This window comes from Porites lutea, chromosome 2, assembly GCF_958299795.1.
Source record: "Porites lutea chromosome 2, jaPorLute2.1, whole genome shotgun sequence".
Taxonomy (NCBI): Eukaryota; Metazoa; Cnidaria; class Anthozoa; order Scleractinia; family Poritidae; genus Porites; species Porites lutea.
Window position 1 is genome coordinate 15,533,082 of NC_133202.1, and position 22,354 is coordinate 15,555,435.

At 39.1% G+C, this 22,354-nt stretch overlaps 1 protein-coding gene across 1 annotated transcript; it reads left to right on the forward strand.

The window, feature by feature from the left end:
* LOC140927847 (uncharacterized) lies at positions 1-22,044 on the forward strand. The gene is made up of 16 exons (XM_073377530.1): positions 1-728; positions 3,867-4,040; positions 6,067-6,198; positions 6,370-6,465; positions 7,619-7,733; positions 8,160-8,224; positions 8,625-8,792; positions 9,941-10,032; positions 10,555-10,680; positions 11,428-11,675; positions 12,765-13,028; positions 13,336-14,125; positions 14,708-15,011; positions 16,498-16,628; positions 16,880-16,961; positions 18,349-22,044. The coding sequence occupies exons 1-16, from the start codon at positions 153-155 to the stop codon at positions 18,778-18,780; spliced, it is 3,795 nt and encodes a 1,264-aa protein (XP_073233631.1). The 5' UTR covers positions 1-152; the 3' UTR covers positions 18,781-22,044.
* The last annotated feature ends 310 nt before the right edge of the window (positions 22,045-22,354 follow it).

Consider the following 22,354-nt stretch of genomic DNA (forward strand, 5'->3'; position numbering starts at 1 on the left):
GTATGTTCAAATGAAATCAGATGTTTGCTTGAAGTTGTGAAACGAATGTTCAGAGTTCAGTGAAAGATCAGAGAAAGCGCGCCGCGTTTCCGCTTTCTTGAATGATCTCTTTCCTATGTTTTCATCTTCGGGGACAGCGGGTAATGTGAAATATGGACAGCGTAAGGTATTTGTCTTATCATCAATGGAAAGAGACTAAAGGCGACACGAGCAAAGCTCAAACTTATCATCAGAAGCTTCTTACGAACGTGGGAACCCTCGAATCGAATGTGGGATTGATCGAGAAGCTCATAAAAGGTTACTTAGATGCCACAAAAGCTTTCTGTGGAGCAGGCTCCCAGTTAGCTGAGGCTTTCTCGACGGTTTTAAAGGAAACGCCGCTGTTAGAAATCTCGCAGCAGCTGAAGCAAGTTGTGGAAGAAATTGACCATGTCGCTCATAAGTCGAGTGTTCATATCACGAGTCAAATACTTGGGACCCTTTGCGATTTCACGGCAACGTTGCCAGAGCTCAGAAGAGCAATTGAAGCTCATAAAAGAAGTGTTCAAAACTACGAGTCGTGTCAGGAAAACCTCGACGTGTTAGAGAAAGATGATAGCTTAGTAAACAACGATGGGAAGAGACTCAAAACAAGCAGACAACGATTTCGAGCTGCCACAGAGGAGCTTACAACGGTAGAAGAACAGTTATACAGAAGCTTTTCTGAAGTTGAAGAAAATCGAGTCAAGGTGGGTTATCCTGTTATGAGAAACGTTTTATCTCTCTAGAACATTCTATCCGGTTTGACATTTAAGATTGTTGATTATATTTCAAAACCACTGGCGTGTTTCATGTTGTCTTTTGTGCATTACCCTTACTTTTTTCTAGCGTCTCCCAATTGTTTCTTAATTTTGGGGATGTTTGGTTAGGTTTAGGCGCTAAACATTAGCGTGAGATACCAAATTGTGTTTGTGAAATTTCTTGTATTTTGTACCAAACTACTGAAGCCTTCACCTCAACTATTGTTTGTCATATTCCCAAAATAACTGTGGGTGTAAGGTTAAATCCGAACAAAGCGTATTACATCAGATGTTAAGATGTAAATAAGCTCTGAATTATGGTTGAAAATGCTAATCTATCCCCAGTTAGAAAGAAGTTTAATACAAGTTTAGAGTTAAGCTAAACGTAGTTATTTAATTTCTTGGCGGGCGATTGAAGAGGTGTGTTTTAGAACATCTGGCGAACTATGTCACATGTCGCCTTGTCCTGAGGCGTTTTTTGGAAGGTTTTCAAATTGCATCGTTCCTTTGGAATAAAGACAGCTTTTTGACAAAAGAAAGCGGAACTCTCCGTCTTATTGATCTTTTTAATCCGAGCTAAAACAATCACTTCTTAGAGTTCATGGTGAGAATCTTCACCATTTTACGGCTTATAATGATTGTTTTGCGTAGGAGTGGCGTCAAAACATTTTTATAAACTTCTTTATATACGCTGTCTTTATTGGTCGAATCTCTTACATAATTCAGGAAGATTACAAATATAGCTTGATTGGTATTTTAAGCTGAGAATGAAAATTTGGGTTTACCTCGGTGTAAAAACCTGTGAAGTTTTCTTTGTTTTCTAGCTATTATTTTCCTTGTCTCTATTGTGTTGACTTCTCAGTGGCTTCTTTGTATTCATTGTTTTACATCACTCGTGAGTCTCACAGGTTTTTTACACTGAGGATGAGCCGAAAATTACTAATGTAAGAATTATACCCCTGAACTGGAAAAAGATTATTAATAGCGTGTGCATGTGAGCATTGAGGCCAGTTCAAAAACAGTTAAAATGCCTATTGGTAAATGTGGTTGGCATGTTTTGAAAACAAAACAGTCCTAAGTACTGTTTCAGTATTGCTTTCCCTTGTTCAGGAAAATGAAATGTGTTGTATTTTGCCGACAATGATGGCCGTTTTTCCCTTTTTTTCAGAAATGGCTGGGAGGGGGGCATTTTCTGTAAAATATGCACCTTATCAGTTGGAACATATTGTCTAGCTGCATGTGCCATAGCTGTCGTGTTGTAATATCATACCATTGCAGGTCTCCTATCTTATCTTTGAAAGGCCAGCTGGTATTCTGATCTAAAGAACCCTCAAAGTCTTTCTGAGTGGGTTTACACAGTAAATTTTACCTCAGTTAATATTCAAAAAGAGCAAAAATCGATATAAAGCAGTTAAAAATTTAAAGTTTGGTCCAAAACTGAATAGCCCCATTGCTTCTGGAGGTGTAGGGGTTCCTGGGACTGTCATTTGATATTCAGGGGATCACATGCTCATGTAGAGTTTTGCATTAGTTGATCATGTGATCAACTTTTGGTAAACACGAAAACAGTTCACTTTTGAAAGATTTTGTTAGGAAGATCGAGAGAAATATTGCTATACAGTTAATAAAGTGCTGCTGACCAAGTCAAGATTAGACTGTGGGCTCCTCTTTTCGCCTGCAATTATGTAGCCTGTAAATTGTCAGCATTATATATCTCACAAGTAGCCATTACAACAGCCGCTGAAAATTAGAAGGATTTGTATGAGAAAAACAACTCATGCCACCCAGTCATGCTTAAGTGGTTTTCCATACAACTCATTATAAATTCTGAAATTTTTAAACTGTAGTTAAATCTTTCCCTTATGCATTTAAGGGCTCAAAGTGCCTGTTATGAATTAAAAGGAGATTTGAGCCCTATAATGCTTAAGGAAATATTTCATGACAATTCGAAAATTACGAAATTTACAAGGATTTGTATGGAAACCATTCAAGTGTGACTGGGCGGCAGAAGTTGTTTTTCTCATACAAATCCTTCTAATTTTCGCCGGCCATTGCAATCACTACTTTTGAGATATGTAGGGCTGAAAATGTATGGGTTACCTAATTTTAATATATGCTCTTTCAGCTTGTTCTATTAAAATTTTTCAAAAGCGAACTGTTTCGTGTTTACCAAAAGTTGATCACGTGATCAACTAACGCAAAAGACCTATTATTGTAATAATTTATATCCTAAACAGTAGAATGAATTTGTCTTCAAAAATGTGACTTGTTAGAGATTTATTCAGTGGATAACGTCATCAACCTTGTCAACAACTAGGCCTGATGAATATGCAAATCTTTGCTTCGTTTTATTTTTGCTTCATTAACATATTTTACTTGTCAGTCTTTGGCTAAACCAGTAATATTTTTGAAGAGTTAAAGAGCATTGCAATATCAGTGATCGCCAAAAATGTGAGCCTCGTATCCCTAATAGTTTTAGAGAAAATTTTCTTTAAAAAGTTGAAATTTAACAAGGAATGTATGGCTTATTAACATTTTGCCACCCAGCAATTTTGCTTTGCAAAGGGCTGAAAATTACTCAGATTGCTTAAGATACGGAAAAACAGGCAACAAAAAACATTCAACTTGTTTTGCACTATTGCTGCAAAATGAGTTGCATATCAAGCCTGTCTTGCACCAAATCAAGTTGTTGACAGGTTTGAACGTGGGTGGTAAAACATGCAATTTAATATCTTTGCAACTCTTTTGCAGCAATGGTGCAAAACAAGTTGCATGTTTTTTGTCGCCTGTTTTTTACCAATTGCTTTTCGGTGAAGTTTGCCCCGAAAACACCCACGAAATTACCGCGAAATCGGCTGATTTTTCACGAATTTGTCCCTAAAAATCCAGTGAAATTTGATTTTTTCTTCCGCGACCTGTCAGAAGCCCTGAAGTACGGAAAAACAGGCAACAAAAAACATGCAACTTTTTTGTAGTGGTGATGGCGAAGACAGAGGAAAACCTGTACTAGAATTCTTGTGTGGATGGAGGGAATGTCTGATGGTAAGAATGATTTGAGAAGTTATCTGACAATATTATTATTATTAGATGCTGGGATCTTGCTTCCTGTCGCTATTGCAAGTTCAGGCACAGTTTTTGATGTCATCAGCCGACTTGACAACATCGCTTGGAGGCTTCCATGAGATTGGTGACTATCTGCGGGACAGAGAAGTTACCCTGGCTCTGAAGGATGCCACAGCTACTTGGATTTCCCTTGCTCAAGTAGGTACATGTGTCCTTGGACAGTTCATATGAACTTGGGGCTTGAAATCTAGAACTCTGTAAGCTATTTCAGTTGAGTAAGAGAATCAGTCTGCTTTGTTCCAAAAAGAAAAAAGAAAAAGGGTGATAGAGATGTGATGGTGAATATATTTTTGAGCCTGACTCCAGTTGTTCAAAAGGTGGATAGCACTATCCACCGGATAAATCTCTATTGACTGGATAGCGCAATTTGCTCCCCTAATATTTATCCACTGGATGGTGATTTATCTGGTGGATAGCGCTATCCAGCTTTTGAACAACTGCAGTGGTTCTGTGAGTCTCAACCTTTGATATGAGTGAACTGGTAGAGGTGGGCAACACATCCTTGGAAAATACCCTTTTCCATCTTCAAACAGCGGTGTGGGCTTTTTTACCTTCCCCTCAAACTGAGTTAATAAACAAAGATAATAATCCATTTTACAGTTACAGGTGGAAACGAGGCTGGAGTTGCCTTTGTTTTGATACAACCCTTAGCTTCCTGCTCCATTATGTAAATTGTGTTTTTCTTATGCTAACTAGTATTTTTAAAGCAAAGTGATGGTAGAAAAGAGAGGAGGTTTGTATCAAAACAAGGTCAACCTCAGCCTCACATTCACTCCAAGGCTAGGACACTAAGCCCATAACTGTAAAATGGCCTATTGGGACAAGGCCAAGAACTTTATGTCACCACCCAGTGACATGATCATCTGAACCATGATGGGGTGTTAAACACAGCCTGCATGATCATACCAATATTTTTAGACCCGAGTTGGTTCTGTGACTAGGGCTTGAATCTGAACTTCTCGCTTACCAAAATAGCCGTCAACCTGAATAAAGCTATACAGGCAGCAGTTAACATGGTGGTTCACCAAAGAGCAAGATGCAGTTTACTAGTCTGGGCAAGCCTACCAGCCCCCCTTTCCCAATCAGATTTTACTACGTGTATTTGCCTTCCCATTGGACAACTTGTAATCATAACATACTATCCCAGCAGATTACAGTGTACTTCACTAGCCCTGGCCATAGAACATCACTTTTTTGCTTCCTACATCAGAGAGGATTTGAACCTTTGTCCACTGTGTTCTATATATATGTCACTATTGCACTACATGATTTTACAGAAGATGGCTCTTGGCACAGTGAGCCTGTGTCCGTAAGATTCCAGAGTAAACTGGAATGAACCCAAGTTTTGACAAAGACCAATTAGTGAATATCCATTGACTCTGCTGGAAAGAGTGCCTTGAAGTTAGCAAACTTACCAAGGTTAAAGGTGATACTTAAAAAGTGCCCAAAGAAATTGCTCCACAAAGTCATGATGGTGTTAAAGACCAAGTTTAACAGTGATAAGTTAACCCTTTAAGCCTCATTATCAACATACAAATTCTCCAAACTGATCTCCATACATTTCCTTAAAGAATAGTTGAGAGAATTTGATAAAAGATCAGGGCATTTTCTCTTGGGTGATCATTTGATTTATTCTCATAACGTATCTCTTGACAGTGTATGGATATTGTTAGGAGAAAATTATTGATCTTGGTCACTGTCGAACTTAAAGGGTTAACAGCTTGCAAAGAAAGTAGTGTCCGTTAGCCCAGGGCTAGTGGATTTTGTTTTCAGGCTAGTGAATTCTGTTCTTGACTTGCCTGACAGGCAAGTGATGTTTATTGAGGAATTCAAATTGAAGAAGAACTGCGAAATAGTTCTGCTCGTCAACAAGCTTTTGGGGCTAGTTGAAATGACATTTGGGCTAGTAAATGCTTGCTTCAGCTTGCCAGAATGGCAAGCTGTAAAAATGATTTTCTTTGCACCCTGATTAAAAGTGAGCAAAGATATTGCTTTACAAAGTCATGAAATTTTGCAGATGGATTTTTGCTAATTGGTGCCAGTCAAAAGTTAAAAATCCCGTGGAAGGGTGTATTGAGAAGGGATACAAACACAGGTGAACCTGCAGAAAATACCTCTGTTCACAGGGGTCCTTGTACTGAGCTGTGATCTGCTTTTCTTGCAGTCTAACCAAGCTTTGCGGCACGGTGAACTGTTGTCACGTGAACAAGTCCAGTTCCTAACACTGGGTGGTCAGGGAGATCTGGCCGATCCAGACAGAAAAGATTTGATACAAAAAGTCAATACTCTGCTTAAGGTAAACATTTCTTCTTGCTGTTGTTGTTGTTGTTGTTGTTGTTGTTGTTTTTCATTTGTTTCTTTGGCTGCTTAATAATGTATAGAATATGGCATATATTGTAATAATTCTATACTTTTTTTCACACATTGTGTTTGCAAACTTTTTGGTCAATATTGTTAATGATTGTAGAATTACAAAAAGGAGTTTGAACGAGCACCAACACCAGAAGCAGACATACCAGCAGGCTTCCACAAAAACCCCAGAGGAATAGAGCTGGCTCTAAAGGCAAGTTTAGACATGAAATTTATAGAGATTATTATTCTGTTCTTCATGAAGGGAGGCCCTATCCCAGTAAGCCCTAAGAGTGATCAGCATCAAATTTCTTCTTGTGATATCAATGCTTTGTAAAACAGAATGGTCATGAGAATAGACCTTTCCTGCATTACACTCCAGTGAGCAAACATAAAGAAATGAGTATGAGGCTCAGGTAGACAATTTCATCAATTTCAAATCACTGTATTTTGCCCACCCGAGCCTCAAGTTGGTGCCTTTGTTTACAGGAATGCGGGAAAGGTCTATTACAGACATGAGCACACAAGATAAATTTGCTTGATATTTTATCAACCTCTCCCCACTACTTCTGTAAGAAATGGGGGCAACAAATGAGAATTCAAATTTTGATCTTAGGGTTTATATTATTATTATAGAACAGAGGAAGTGTCCATACTCTCACCATGGAAGGTCATGTGAGAAACAGGAACTTACTTTAACCATCAAAGAATCAAAGTTATGAATATTAAATTTTACTGTAACAATACATTTTATAGCCTACATCACAGACAAAACTTAACTTCTGGCTAAGTACATCTGTGAAATGGCACCAAAATCCTTGTTGTGGGCCCTACTTGTGTACCAGGATTTGAGTATACCCAGGAAATTGGCCTGTTAAAAAAGCCATTGTTAATTTGCCAATCAGGGGCCCAGAGCAAGGATATCAGCGCTGCTTTGCAGACAATACAGTAACCACGTGCAACTGGGGTTTGATTACGTCTGTGACGCAGGCGTCACACTATAATTAGCAATCAAATTGCTACACTATATCTTGCTTTAAAAATTAATGTAAAAGTAATCTTTTCTTTAGATTCTACATGTACAATGTATTTATGTCAAGGGATGTTTTCTCAGCTGTTAATCTAAAGGCAGGTCAAATAGCTCACAGTCCAAGGTATCAAGACTAAACAATGGCTTTCATTGGCTCTCCATTGCAATATCTAACCCATTCTTGCTTTCCAGACTTTTGGCCCTTATTGGACCTTTCTACATTATAAGAGACTGATGATGAAAAGCATATTGACTACCTAATTAAGCTTTCATGGTGACAGAAGTTACAGGATAGAGGTGGGTATAAATGCTTATTTTATGACCTTTCTGCTTTTAGGGATGCTGCAGTGAGCTTGAGGCCATAGCAGCTGGTGGTGTTACAGAAGCCTCCACTGTTCAAGAAATGGAACAACAGATTCTGAAGTTAATTCCTAAACTACAGTTAAAAATTGGTGAGATGCATGTGGCATTTATAAAAATAATGATGATGCAAAGTCAAACTCAAGTCTCCTGTTTTTCAGTCAAGTTTTCTAACAAGCAAAATAAATAATAATGCGGTCAATTCAGGGGGCAAAGAAGGTCAGTTTTACAGCTTGCCATTTGGGCAAAGTGTAGCTGCATCTACAGTGTAGCGTGTACTATCTCAAGAGTAATTTAAACCAGCCCCCTAAAAAATTTCTGATGAGCAATATTGATTACAGTTCTTCTGTAATGATTGAATTCCCTGAGAACTTCAGTTTCACTTGTCCATCAGGCAAGTAAAGAACAAAATTCCACAGCAAAATCCAATATCCCGGGCTATCAGACATGCCTTTCTCTGCACACTGCACTTGATATTAGTTTCCTTAATAAATAGTGTTGTTTGATAATCTTCCTAGGTTATGTCATAACTGAAGTGTGTTCTTCTCCAAGTAAAGCAAACGACAATTTCAAGTCTAAAATGGTAATTAGAGTCTTTATTATTGTCTTTATTCATATTACAACAGAAAGAAATAATTATTTTAAACTTCAGGTTTGCCTATATTGCCTCAGAAGTTTTCACTGTTAATACAGTATTGTGGTGGAAATTAAAGCAAACAATTTAAATCTTGATTAATCCAGTCCTAGAAAGTCTGAAAAGTCAATAGTCATGAGAAGTTACTTGTAGATCTTTGCATGCAGTTTGTCCATTCAAGGAACCGATGAGACAACCCTGGGAAAGGATTTGTCGGTTCATTTGATGTACCACTGTTACTTATCCAATTGATTTTGGATCACTGATCCTGATCCTGATCTGGAACATCCAAAGAAATGCACCCCTATTGTTTGACATAACGAATCTGTAATATTTTCTTTCTGAGCAGCACTGCATTAGAGACCTCGTTAGTTCAGTGGCCAAACAGAATGACATTCCACTTAACCGTGAGACCCTGGACATGTTTGTACTGATGGTGTTGTATGAAGCGTGTTCTCCAGTGTCCAGCTCTGCAGCAAAGGCTGCTGTGCAGCTTCTCTTTGGCAGAGCCCACCTGGTGAGTAAACATTGATTGTTCTGGTACTGACAACTAAGAGAAGAAAGTTTACTTTGAAATAATGAATACCATATTTACTTGAATAAGCGCCCTCCCCCGAATAAGCACCCACTCCCTTGGCCATAATATCAGACAAGCGTCCCCCTGAATAAGGGCCCCCTCCCCCTCCCCTCACTTTCTTAAATAGCAGGGATAAGAGAGGAATGAGAAGATCTCCATATCATTGACAAGGATGATCTCGAGGATGATGAGAAAATCAATACTTTATAAACATGTGTACAGTGTTTAATGAGACTAAGGTACACTTGATTACAAGTACTGCTTTAATAAATGAAGGACTATTTAATATTAACTTAATGTTTTTAGCCCAAAGAAAGTTATGCTTCATCGAAAGGAAAACTTAATAAGCGCCCCTGCCCCCCCCTCCCCTGCCTCAATTACACGTAGGCATTTTTCTTCCAATAAATGCCTCTCCTTTTAGCTGTGATTTTAAATAAGCACCTGGTGCTTATTCAATGAAATACAGTGTATGAAAATCAATGACCTACTGTCAGTTGTCTTGTTAGCTCAACTAAAAAAGTGTTGTACCAGTAAAACAGAGTTCAATAACAGTAACAATAACAATAAAATGGAAAAGTGCTGTACTGGTATCAATGAAGCCATGGGTTCAACTCCCATACAAGGTTGAATTTTCAAACTTTCTTTTCACAACTGCCAAAGTTGCGTCTATAACTAGGGTGATCTTATTTCATTTAATGAGGTTCACTTTATAGGGATAACTACATTACTAGTGACTAAGAAGAATGAATTGTGGCTACAAACAATTATTATTACCAAAATAATAAAACATAAGTAAGAATTTCAACTGGCAGGAGGTGAAACGTTTACTTATTTGGCTGAGGAGTCGACATCATGTTCTACAAAGAAAATTCTCAGCTGAAGTAGCTAGAGTAAGGTTTGAACCTTTGACACCAAGGTTAAATCCAGCAGCTTAACCAGTCATTCTTCCTATTTCATGTTATGTGCTGCTGACTGTTGTCTCCACTTAATTGTTATTAACCAGTAAATGAAAGTAGTTATGATCAGAATAGATCATAGATTGTACTATTTTTTTTGTATGATATTGTACTTTTTGTTTGCTGTGATAGGTGACCGCAAAACCAAGTAGAGATAAAAACACTCGGCTGGCCCAAGTGTATGTTAAAGGAACATCTATTCATGTTGAAGTCTCCACTACATGGTATGTGCACAGATGTATAAAATTGTTTCTTTAAAATTTTGTTGCATTATAAGACAAGCACAAAAAAGAAAGGGAGCCACGACAGAAATTTAAATATGGGCTGCTCCCAAATTGTTGTAATGAAGTGAAATTAAGGATTATCTCAGATAAAGAAAGAAATTTGGGAATCTGAAAACAAGTATTATCCCCAAGGGAATGTTCCAGACTCAGCAGTGACTATATCAGTTGGAAGAGAGTTCTTTCACCACCACACTGTTCCCGCATCGAATCCTCTTTTGATGAATATACAGTAGAAGGCATTGTATTAGTTTTGTTCTTGGTTTATGTTAAGAATGCTTACTCTGCTCTTAAATTTTACATCATCTGCTGTGTCCAGTAAATTAATGCTGATAATATGAATTCAAACGTTATTGTTAAAGAAGTGAAATTGCCCTTGACTTCTTTCCAGCTAGGAAATATTATTGTGCTGTTAACTGTTTATCAAAATTAATGTGTTGCTATAACTTTGTTATTGTTGTATAGGGTCATCACAGAAGATGCTTCTACTTTTTCCTGTCTTTCAAAAGATTTGGACTTCCCTTCTCCTCTGGGAACAGTTGATGCTTTGTACACATCCAAGTTTAGTTTGATGGATTATTTGGAGGACAAGTAAGTGATGTCTTTGTGACAGAAGGTGCAAACTAGCTTGAGCTCTTTGTGGGTTGTTTGGACTTGAAAAAGAATAATTTCAGCTAGTCCTTAGGATAAGCAGCAATCAAATTTGCTTGCCCAGGACAAAAAAAAATGTACTTGTCCCGGATGACTGGACAAAAGGTTTGTTTAAGTTCTGTTGCTATTGTCAGTACTGTAAATGAAAAAAACATTATGTCGTTTGTTGTTGTTACCATGTGGAAGTTTCCAGATTTGATGTTATTGCAGCTTTATGTCTTGTGGAGGTTAATTTGTTCCTTAGGTCATTTTTTTTTTGCAACCTCAGTCACTTTATTAATTTTCAACTCGGGCAGGTTAGTTCCAAACCAGTTTAATTAGGTCTTAAGCTGTTTTTTGTCATCATTCCACAAATTATAGGTTATTACATTTTAAATTGCCTGAAGGAAAAGTTAATCAATTTAAGCAAGGTCTTGTTATTGTTAGTAATAGTTATTAATTATAGGGGGTTAGCATAATTTATTCTTGTTACTGACAGAACTGTTCAAAAGTAAGTCGACAGTCTTGCCTCGTGACTCAATACTCGATTCTTGCATCTGTGTCTTGTGTTTTTTGAGATGCAAGAATTATAGTAGAAGTCCCAATTTTTGCATTTCAAGTTTTGAGAAACCAGCCTTTTTTAATATTTCTCTCACGAAAGGATTGTACATGTACCTTTGGGTAATAATGAGTGGTTTAATTTTTCAGAGAAAGGCCTCTACCTGCCATTCATATCAAACAGCGCAACCGATCCAAGTCCCCGCCCCTGTTAACAAAACTTGACACTTCTCCATGCCACAAGCACAAAAGTTTTCGAAAGACCTTCACAAAAGCCACATCCAAGATATTCTCACGAAAGTCTGTGGCTGCTAAAGCAGCTAATAACTCGAATGCTGTAGCTGATCCAGCCAGTCAAAATGCTGTTTCTGGAACAGGAACAAGAAATGAATCATCAGGTACTTGTGTGATTTTGTAGTTTTAGAGTCCTGTTTCTTCACCATATTACTTTTTCACTTGCCCTGACTTACCAAATTGCCTTTGCAGCATTGTTGTGGTAGAAATTGTGTGTGAAAGGTGAGCAATGTAAGTTTCCTGTTAGGGAAAGTTCATTCTGAGTGAACCCTTTGATCTTTAATCCCTTCAATGATAATCAAGAGTAGGAAATTAGAATCAATAAAATAATCACCAAAGGGAAAATGCTTTGATCTTTTATAAAATTCTCGTAACTCATTCTGTATGTAAATGTATGCAGATCAGTCTGGAGAATTTGTTTGTTAATATTGGGTTGTTTATAGTGACATTTAGGCATGGTTTCTTAATTTGAGTCAGCTATGACTTGATACAGGCGAACCTTTAATTTTTTGTGAGTTGGTGTCAAGTGCAGGCCTTTCATTTTTTGACACCAGCGCTTGTTTAATGCCACATGGTCGATTTCTCATAAGGTCTTAAAAGTGAGCAAAGCGAGCTTCAATGTATGAGGTCGCACAGCAACCAAATGACCGAAGAAGTCTCGAGGTCGACTTGTGTCACCTGAATGGATTTGAATCATATTATAAATTCACACGGGAAAAAGAATGATTGACATATTGCTGTGTCAGAAGCGGCATGAAATATCACTCACTGTCCTGTTGGTCAATTGCCATGACGTAACTAGTAGAATTTTTAACTGATGAATTTCCCACCAAACAGGTATGTAGCTAACCAGGAAAAAAAAATGAAGGACTCTAGAACGTCTAGCCACATGGTATGCATTTTGCTTTACCTGTGTGGGCTGCCTTTGACTCCCCTTGCAGGGTAAAGCCTGTGGCTCTGTAGGCTGCAAGTGTCTTCATAGGTTGCTAGTGACTGTGGGCCGTTGGTGATAATGTGATGGATGTGGGCTGTGCAGATAAGTGGTGATGAAACAAATAGGTTATTGCTATGTGGGTTACCTGTGGCTGTATTTGTAGGCTTGTGTTTGTTTGTTGGTACCTGTGACTGATATGCAAAGTGACTGCGTACCTTACATTCATTGCAATTAAAATCATTAATATTTTATTCCCCAGGTAATCGCACATCTGTAGCCTCCAGCACCGATACAGGTGATGATCATGACACTGACATTGATGACCCTACGCCCCTTCCTCCACCACGCCCAAGGCGCTGGGCCAAAAAAGCAAAGGAACAGTCCATGGCACCAGATAACAATACCTCCAGCTCAAGTAAGGTGGTGGAAGAGCAGGCTAAAACTGATGACCCACCATCACCCAGTGACTGGTCTAGATCTGTGCCTCAGTTTCCTCTGCCAACTTTTAAACCAACCATGCAAAGTAAGTAATATGTGACAAGAGAACTTATTAATTCTTAAAATGTACATTAGATAATTCCTGATTTTTGTGTGATAATCACAGCCAATTTTAGGGATGCCAACATCACCCTTACCTAAACGCAGGATCTGCCACTTTAGCAAGCCTGTAGAGTAGGAGAGTTGTCATTAACAAGCTGACCAATGCAAGTGACACAAAGTCAAAACACAACTTTTCTCTTTGGAACAGGATAAACAGTCCTGCTTAAAGAAGTGTATTCTCCTCATTCAATAAATTTTGAAGTTGTCACTCTAATTTTATTTTTCCGAAGTTTGTCAAAGTGAGCTGTCACTTGCTTCCCAAGAGGAACTCACAGAGGTCATTAACTTCCTTTCTGGTGCACCCATCAAGTTGCGGCTATTGAACGAAGATGATGTCAATCCCAGCATGGCAGAAAGTCACATGACTCCTATTGACAGTGGCCTTGGGAGTATTTATAGTATGGCTATGAGCAATGTCACACAACCTAGCAGTGCTCTGACGCAAGTATGTGACAAGGTTGACGACAGTGCTAAGGATAATCAAGAAGTGATGCCATCAACTAGCTCTTACGAAACCACAGAAAACCCTCCAGTTACTGTTAACACTGAAGGAGATTCTTCTAAAGAATTCAAACTGCCAAAAACCCACATGGTTACCATAGAGACACAGACTTCTCCAACAACTGAAGTGAGCCCCACTTTCTTTGTTAAACCTGCTGACACTGATGAGAAAGAGCAATGCACAGAGACACCAGCAGCATCTGCTGAGAAACAGGACAACCAACCCCTGCCAGAAGATAAAGTTAACGGAGGTGACGAAAGTAAAACCGATCGTGATAGTGATGAGAAAGACAAGGATGCTATTCTTCAAGAATCACCACCATCATCTTTGATACAAGTGAAGGATGGTGCAACTATTGGTAGTGACGTGATTCCCGAGAATGTACCAGAGAAAGAAACAGCAAAGTTAAGAGTTGATGATAAGCAGACCAACCCAAATAAAACAACCAGCCCTGTGCTTGTCACAGTCAGCTCAGAAGAAGGCACTGATGGCAAAATTTCCATTAGTGAAAGCCTTAGGTAAGGTGGACATGAATTTACAGGAAAGTGTGTTGCATATGCAGAGTTGCTGTTTTGCATACTAACAGGGTTCGCCACACCTTGAAAGTTCTTGAATTTTAAAATGAAAATTCAAGGCCTTCTAAGCCCTTGAAAATTGCAGTTGTTGCTGGAAGTCCTTGAATTTCGGTGCTAACTTTATCCAACCCAAAGGAAAAGGAGCAAACACAGAAAGAAGTTCAGGATAAAATTGCTCGTGTTGTGGAAGAGCTAAAAAGGACATAGACTCAAGGCTCTTTTTTGCACTGAATGGAGAAAAAAATGGGAGATGTGTCCTTGAAAGTTCTTGAAAAGTCTTGGAATCTTTTGTTCAAAAAAGGGTACGATCCCTGTACTAAACCAATTGTTTGTTTGACCTTCTCATTGCTATCGCCATGTTAGTTTCATAAGGTCCCCACTGATTTTTAAAAAAACCATTCATGTTAGTGCAGCTGTATAATATTAAAGAAAAAGCATTTAAGATGGCACAACTCAAGTCACTGCACCCAGTAATCAATTGCTACAGTTAAACTGCTAATTACCAAAACAATTTTGTTCTAAAAGGAATGTGTGGGAGAAAACCAGCGTCCCTGTAGATGCTTCTGATCCTGGTAACAGCAATTCAGAAGGCTCGTCACTCCGCAAAAAAGACATTCATGGCTCCCAGGACACTCTTTACCACAGCTGTTGGTCCCTGTCGGATTTCCCTGGTAGCGACAAAAATGAAGAAGCCGATGAAGATGCTAAGAGTCTGAATGAAAGCTTACTACCAAGTAATTCAGGCCCAGGGCTTCTTGACCTTGGATTAAAGTGGCCAAGTTATGGTAGCAGTATCCATGGCAACCCTGTGTGGGCCAATTTTCCCAGTGTAAGAACTTTGCTGTGTTATAATTTTATTTTACTGCAGTAATGATAATGGTTGTACAGCTGCTAGTCTATAGAACTCCTTAGATTTGAGGGCAAGAACGAGTACGAGTACGAGATTTAACTGAAAGTTTTTGCGAGTGTTCTAAAAGAAAACACCCCGGAAAGCTTCTTTTTATTTATTTTTTTTTTTTTCACCAAAATAGTTAGTACGGTTATTGATACTGAAGGAGGTTAAGTCCTCTCCCGATAGGAAAATGATAAAACTGCTTACATTTGTTCCCGCCACTATGACATTCTTCCTAAAACTCGTAGTAAAATGACGACGGCTATCACGTTTTCCCGCCAAAATGAAGCTGGTTCACGCGTGAGCAATACTCAGTATTGAGAAAATCTCGTACTCGTAGTCGTCCTCGTCTCAGAATCTAAAGTTCTCTTGTGTGTGTTAATTGGGGGGAAAATGTCCTGCTCCAATACTCCTAGGGGTAATGACTTGAAGAGGCTGTTTCACAAACGTTTTTAAAATTCAAACAGCGGGAAGTGCTGAGCCGCCCGTAACCGTCCGCACGGACCCACGTCCCCTCTACCGCTTGTGACGTCAACAGTTTTAATGGTCAAGGAAAACTTTATCCGCCAACTTGTGCAGAGTGAAGAGAGCTTTCAAACCATACCAGGATAAGCACGATTCAATCAAGGACACCGAAGAAAAAGGCGAAAAACCATGTAACATTGACCGGAAAATTTCCTTGAAATCTTGTTCCAGTATCCACCTACCTTTTCTTTCCTCTAATCCTAAGATCCTGAGAGCGTTCTCCAAAACTTTTCTCACCAAAATGAAGCGTACTAAATCCTCAGCAAAAGAAAAAAATGCGGCAAGAAAAGCGAAAAGTAAAAGTCAATGAATCAAATAGAAATTTTGCTTTCTGCGCATGCCCGAACTACGGAAGCTAAGATTTTGCATTTATTAGATCAAAGGGCTGCGGAGTTAACGACCTGTAAACGGCTTTGTGGTACGTTGTGGCTCTTTATAGCACGACAATGATCAGAAAACCGCTCATCTAGCTTCAAAACGCGTCTTCAGCAAAATTTCCAGGGGCTAATGGGTTAAATTTGTTTCGCATGGCATGCAATGCAGTGCTTATATCGTGCGCATATTATTGGTAGCCTGAGAAAACAGCCGACATTTGGCGACGCTACCACTGGTTTCCCAGCCAAATGACGTCTGAGAAACGAGCGCAGGAATTCCATACTGATGACGCGTCACTACCCAGATCTGGGTAGTGCTTCTGATTTGGTCGTGCCGCGTGGGAAATTCGATTCAACCAATCAGAAGCACTACCCAGATCTGGATAGTGATCTGGATAGTTCCTCAGCCGTCATTTCGCGGGGAAACCACTGGTGGCGTCGCGAAATGTCGGCTGTTTTCTCAGGCTAACACATAGGCTCCCTACACCGGATTCTTAAAGAAAATTGCGTTGTCTGATTTGCAGGGCCAAGGAGGCAATTGGAACCAGTCTCATGAGTCTCTCAACAAGGACGGATCAGGCAGGGGCAAGACTGTGTTCTCATTAGGACTGGGTATCACTGGACCTGATATGCTTGCTGCTGCTAGAGGAGGAAGGTACATAACATAGCTATGCCTAAATTATCGTAAACTGCTATATTACCCCCTCCCCTCCCAGCTTATAAACCCTTCCAGTTGTAGAACCATCTACGCGCAGACAAAAAAATACATCCGATTATAGCGGTTACAAGCCCCCCCCCGGATATTATTAGAATATCTCTTACTCTAGATAATGCTTGTCATGACCAAGTTTTTGGCTTCATAAAAGAATCAAGCTTGCTAATAAAAATCTTTGGTTTGTTTTTAAGCTGTGATGCAGTACACAGTGGACATTTTCCTTCCACGCCAACTGTTGGAAAACCTTGGAGTACTGAGGACCTTGCGCAAAAGGTAATAGGTTTTGAAAGGGAATTTGTCTGATCATTGATTTGAAGGAAAAACGTAAAGGAGTTGTGTCACGAAATTTGTTCATATTCAAAAAGTGAGAACTGCCACCAAACTGAGTAAAACTTAAAAATAACTGCTGAAAACATTAATCGAAGGTACAAATAATACAGCAAATACAAGAGGAGGCATGGATGGTCTGAACTTGTGGAAGATTGAAACGGATTGCGATCAAATATTGTCATTCACAAGTAATATCTCAAGTTCCACAGCGAATAAGGATGCGTAATTGGCATCATATACAAAAGTGAACTAGACAGCTGTGACACAGCCCCTGTAACTGTTGTTCCGAGATGTCATGCAAAGTTTTCTGATCAGTGTTTTGTCATATAATTTATCAAATACCTCACTATGTTGTCATTGCCAGGGCTCGAAATTAACGCTCGCAAACTCGCAAAATGCGAGTGATTTTGATGATCTGCGAGTAAGAAAAATATCCACTAGCAAACGATTGCTAGTTAGATTATCAATGTCTCCCAAACAAAGGGAAATAATTTGCTTGTGGTCTCACCAGTTTGCTAGTGGAAAAAATCTTACTAGCAAAACTTTGCAAGTGCACTAAAAAGAAAACTTCGAGCCCTGATTGCACGTACTTACCCGTAGTTTGTTGTTGATTCTCTCCTTTGCTCCGAGAGGTTTTTCTCCGCATACTCCAGGTTTCCCCTCTCCTCAAAAACCAACATTTCCAAATTCCAATTCGACCAGGAATCAGGTAGACGAAGAACCACTTTGTGGATGTGCTACCTCCGAATCATTATCTATTTATTTTATTATTTTATTTATTTTACTTACCCCTGACTGGTTGAAGAACTTTCATATATAAGACTGCGAGGTATTTGTGGGTTTTGTTTTCTCATAGTTATTAGAGGAGACTGGTTATGAAAAGCGGCAAACATCAATGATAAAAACAACAGTGCTGCAGTTTATGTTGGAAGCACCCTGAAAGTGCACAATCCTTTGTTTTCTGTTGGCAAATTGTCACGGAATGAATTAATGCAACGTTTTTATTGGTCAATACAATCAAAATGATAGGAATTCTTTTGAATGTTGTGCACTTTCAGGTCCACAAAAACATATAACAAAGGAGTCTGACGGGTTTCATAACCATTCCACTTAATTAACTATGGTTTTCTTTATCTTCTCTGACGTCAATAGAGCAATTGAACCTAGCTTAATTTTTTTTCCAGCAATTCATCAAGGGAAGTGGGGTGCTGTACCTGCAGTGTTAAGCGAATAGCGAATAATCCGTTGTCATGTAAACCTTATAGGGTGTCCATTTTGTTGTTAAGGACGAAATAATATACATACTTTTGTTTCCTGTGGTTGTTTTTAGATTCCTTGGTCAGCGCGAGACTCTTCTCCACCCCCACTGTGGGCCAAGACCACATCTTTAACAGAAGACACCTTGAGGCCATCTCATCACCGAGCCCCCCTCCCACCGCAACACTACAGTGATCCTTTTCTTCCGAGGGAGAACTGTTGGCCAGGCCATGGTAGGTCTGCAGCTCCCACAGGATACCCACACCCTGCTTATGCTCGGTACCAGTCCACCTTGCAACGTCAGCGCGCATTTGATAATATGCAGTATGGAATGCCTGGTGGTTTACAGAGAAACCGTGGTATGATAGGTGGGCAGTCAGCATTTCAACCGGTTCAAGCAGGTTTTCGCAAGCACGGTCAGCAAATCCTACCAGGTCATTTGCAAGTGCCTCCCCACTACACAACAGGACATGGATCTCATCACAACTCAAACCCGCGATTTTAAGAATGGCAGGAAGTAAGGAGATGCTATGTACTCAAGGGGGTTGTAGGTTTTGTGTATAGCTTGATAGTTCATTTTTGTCGACAAACGAAAGCAATTAGAGACTTTAGTTCGAGAAAGAGTACGACTACGAGTACGAGATTTGACGGAACATTTTTTCGCGTATTCTCAAAATATAGACACCCCGGAAAGCTTCATTGTACTTTTGATTCACCAGATAGGTTAGGACTGTTATCTTTATGGAAGGAAGTTAAGCCCTCTCCCGATTGCAAAATGATTTGATGACTTGTTTCCGCTACCACGACATTCTCGCTAAAACTCGTCGTAGAATGCGACGGCTATCACGTTTTCCCGCCAAAATGAAGCTTGTTCACACGCGCGAGCACTACTTAGTATTGCGAAAATCTCGTTCTCGTGGTCGTTCTCGTCTTAGAATCTAAATGTTTCTATCGATTTGACTACTTTCGTGGTACCAGTTGCCTCTTAGCTTGGAAAAGTTTCTGTGTGGGAAATAAGGCGATTGGTGTCTTGATGTTGTCAACTGGATCATTTTCCCCTTATTATGGAAATAGTGAGCTACAGTTGATTTAAATAAGATCCTACAGCCACAGAGTACAGGCAATGTCAACCTCCCAAGCAGACTTTGTTTTGGCTGATCACGCAATCCTACCCTTCGTGGAGAAGGAACGCGTCACGCAAATAGAAGTGCGTGACCAGCCAAGAGAATGTCTGCATTTTTTTTAACAATTTGGCTTTGGTAGTAAGCTGAATTCTGTCTTTTGCACGTGCCGAAAATGGCCGGTTAGAATTAGAAAATAGAAATATTACAGTTTACTGTGAAATACTATAACATGACTGTAAGTATTCAAAATGTTGTCAACTGTTTGAAAAGAAGTTTACTGATCTCAGATTTATAATTGACTGCCAGTTGTTAACCGGAAGTTGAACGTTTTGAAAAATCTTAGTAATAGTTGAATCGTAGTCGAATGCTTCAATTTTAAGTAGTTTAGTCTGTGAGATTACCAAAGGACGTCATAAAGTTAACATAAAGTAAAATTCCGTTATTTTTGGAAAGCATAAGTCAAACGGATGACATACAGAGATAAACCGATTTTTTGTCATTTTAATGTCTAAACATAAGTTACTTCATTGGCTTTTGTGTACGGCTTTTTAGAGTGCTTTTGTTTGTAGCAGTCTCATACTATGACCTTGAAGCAAGGGAGAGTGGAGAAGGTTAAAAAGCATATCAAACATATATTTTGCCAACCTTGTCCCCAGGGAAAGGCCCTGCGGACGAGCTTGACATGTTACAAAACTATAGTATTTTCTTAAGCATGATTAAGAAGGAAAGTAACGGTAATTTTGATGATTTTGCTTGTTTTGGGTAAGTACCGGCTTGAAACTATTGGTTGGAGAGAGACACAATTTTTTGACCATATAACAGCTACCTAACAAATTTAGATTGAAGGAGCTGTGTCACAAAATTCAGTCAAATTAGGTAATTACAAAATGCCCGTTAAATTAAGAGAAACATAAAAATAACCACTTAAAACATTAAGGAAGGTTAAAATAACACAACAGAAACAACAGATTCCACGGATGGTCAAAACTAAAGAAGATTGAATTGGATTGCAATTAGGGATTTTGAGAACTGTTGTTCAGCCTACCAGTTTTTCAAAGTTGATCTCTGCCGCTTGCAACTTCAAAAATAATGCTCGAGAGACATATTTGTTTGTCTTGGATCGCTGATTTTGTCATTTACAAGTAATTTCTTTGCTTGCTTTAAGTTCCATAGCGATTGAGGGCGAGTAATTGGCAAAGTTAAACAAAATGAACTGGACACCGTGACACAGGCCCTTTAATGCCGCTCACAAAGTCAAATGTATTTCAAAGGAAAGCATGCAATGCGACAAGAGAGGGACGAGGGACTCCTCTCTGACCCTGACGTGTTCGGGTGTCTGCTGAAAAACATTTGCACCCTTAATTTCTTCCTCAAAATCATTTTCTTTTTAAAATTATATCAAACACTCAAACAGTGTTTCATCATAACATCCATCACCTCGAATTTTGTCAAAAATGCTCCGCTGTGCGTTGTGTTTTATCTCTTTTCTCAGTGTTTGATACGTGATGGAACACTCTGTCTCGTGTTGTCATATTACACCAAACCCCAGACGTCCCAAAAGTGTTAAGCAGCAGCCAATTAGACATCGACTTATACTTGCCCGTGCATGACCCACGTCAGTAGATACAGGCATTGCCCCGAAAAGCGATATCTTGATTGGCTTGTGCCTAACCCACTGGGCATTAGAGAGGCACCTATTATTTGGCCTTTCTCTTGCTGGAGGTTCATCATTCAGTGTTTGGTAACTAGGCAACCTAATGCTTAGTGCCAATGAACCTGCGGAAGGTTTTTGCCGTTAAATGAGATTTTTATGTATAATTTACGACTTTGGTTGTAAGAAGCCGCTGCTTGTCAAAGCACAGGCCAACCAACTTTAATGTGAGAGTTGATCATTAATATGTGTGGTACCATATTGTGTAATCCTCAAATGGCCGTGAACATAAAGGATTTGTATGGGAATTCAGTTTATAGATTCAAGAAGATGAAGGCTCGCGGGAATTTTCAATAAGAAACTCTTTACCTAGGCTAATCAAGGCGCAAAGCCATTACCTGAATTCCCATACAAATCCTTTTTGACCTTTAGGTTTACGGCCATTTTGAGGATTGCACAATTTGATACCACGCGTATTAATGGCTTAAAAACTCTCGTAGTGAGCTTGGTCTGTCTGTGGTTAAGTTTTGCTTGGGGCGCAGGCGAACCAGGTAGAGTTGAGATTTAGCATTGAGGCTCCATATTTGCTTTTTATTTAATGATGTTATCAAAGAGAGACTTGCTGCGGCGTGTGTTGACATAGCGACTTTGCTTGTGTAGAGCGTAGCAAGCTTTTTACTTTACTTTGTAGCAGCTTTTTGAGTTTGAAGTTCGTTATTTTTTCATTCTTCAGGATTTCGTGGCTTTTATCTTCGTCAAAAGAGTCATAGTTTATTTAAAAACATGTGGTAACCTTACGGGATTAATAGACAATAAGAAAGGTTTTTTTATTTCGAGAATATGTATGTTACTAACTATATTGATGCCTGTAATTAGTAGATAAAATAGTAACCAGAAGAAAAGTCTTAATAATTTACTTGATTTTGACTGCTGTTAAAACTTACAAGCTGGCATTGTCGAGAAATAATCAAGTAAAATTAAATCTGCCATCATTCATAGACTCAAGTGCTTTTTCCCCATAAATGTACGACTTGTTAGCATGGTGGAGACAAAAAGTAGTTTTTTGTTTGTTTGTTTTTTCTTTCCAACTCGTCACGCACGAAGTTTCATTACGTGCCAGTTCGGCCCTCTACATCCTGTCTTGAGGTGTTGGTGGCGGCAAAGTATTGATTTACTGTTATCCTCAATGTCCTCGTGGCTATTCTCATACTAGGGTAAATAAGCTTTATACTGCAGGTGGAATTTCAAGAGATACTAACTAGGCAGCATTCCTGTCGAATCTCGCAGACAAGATTGTGATTACA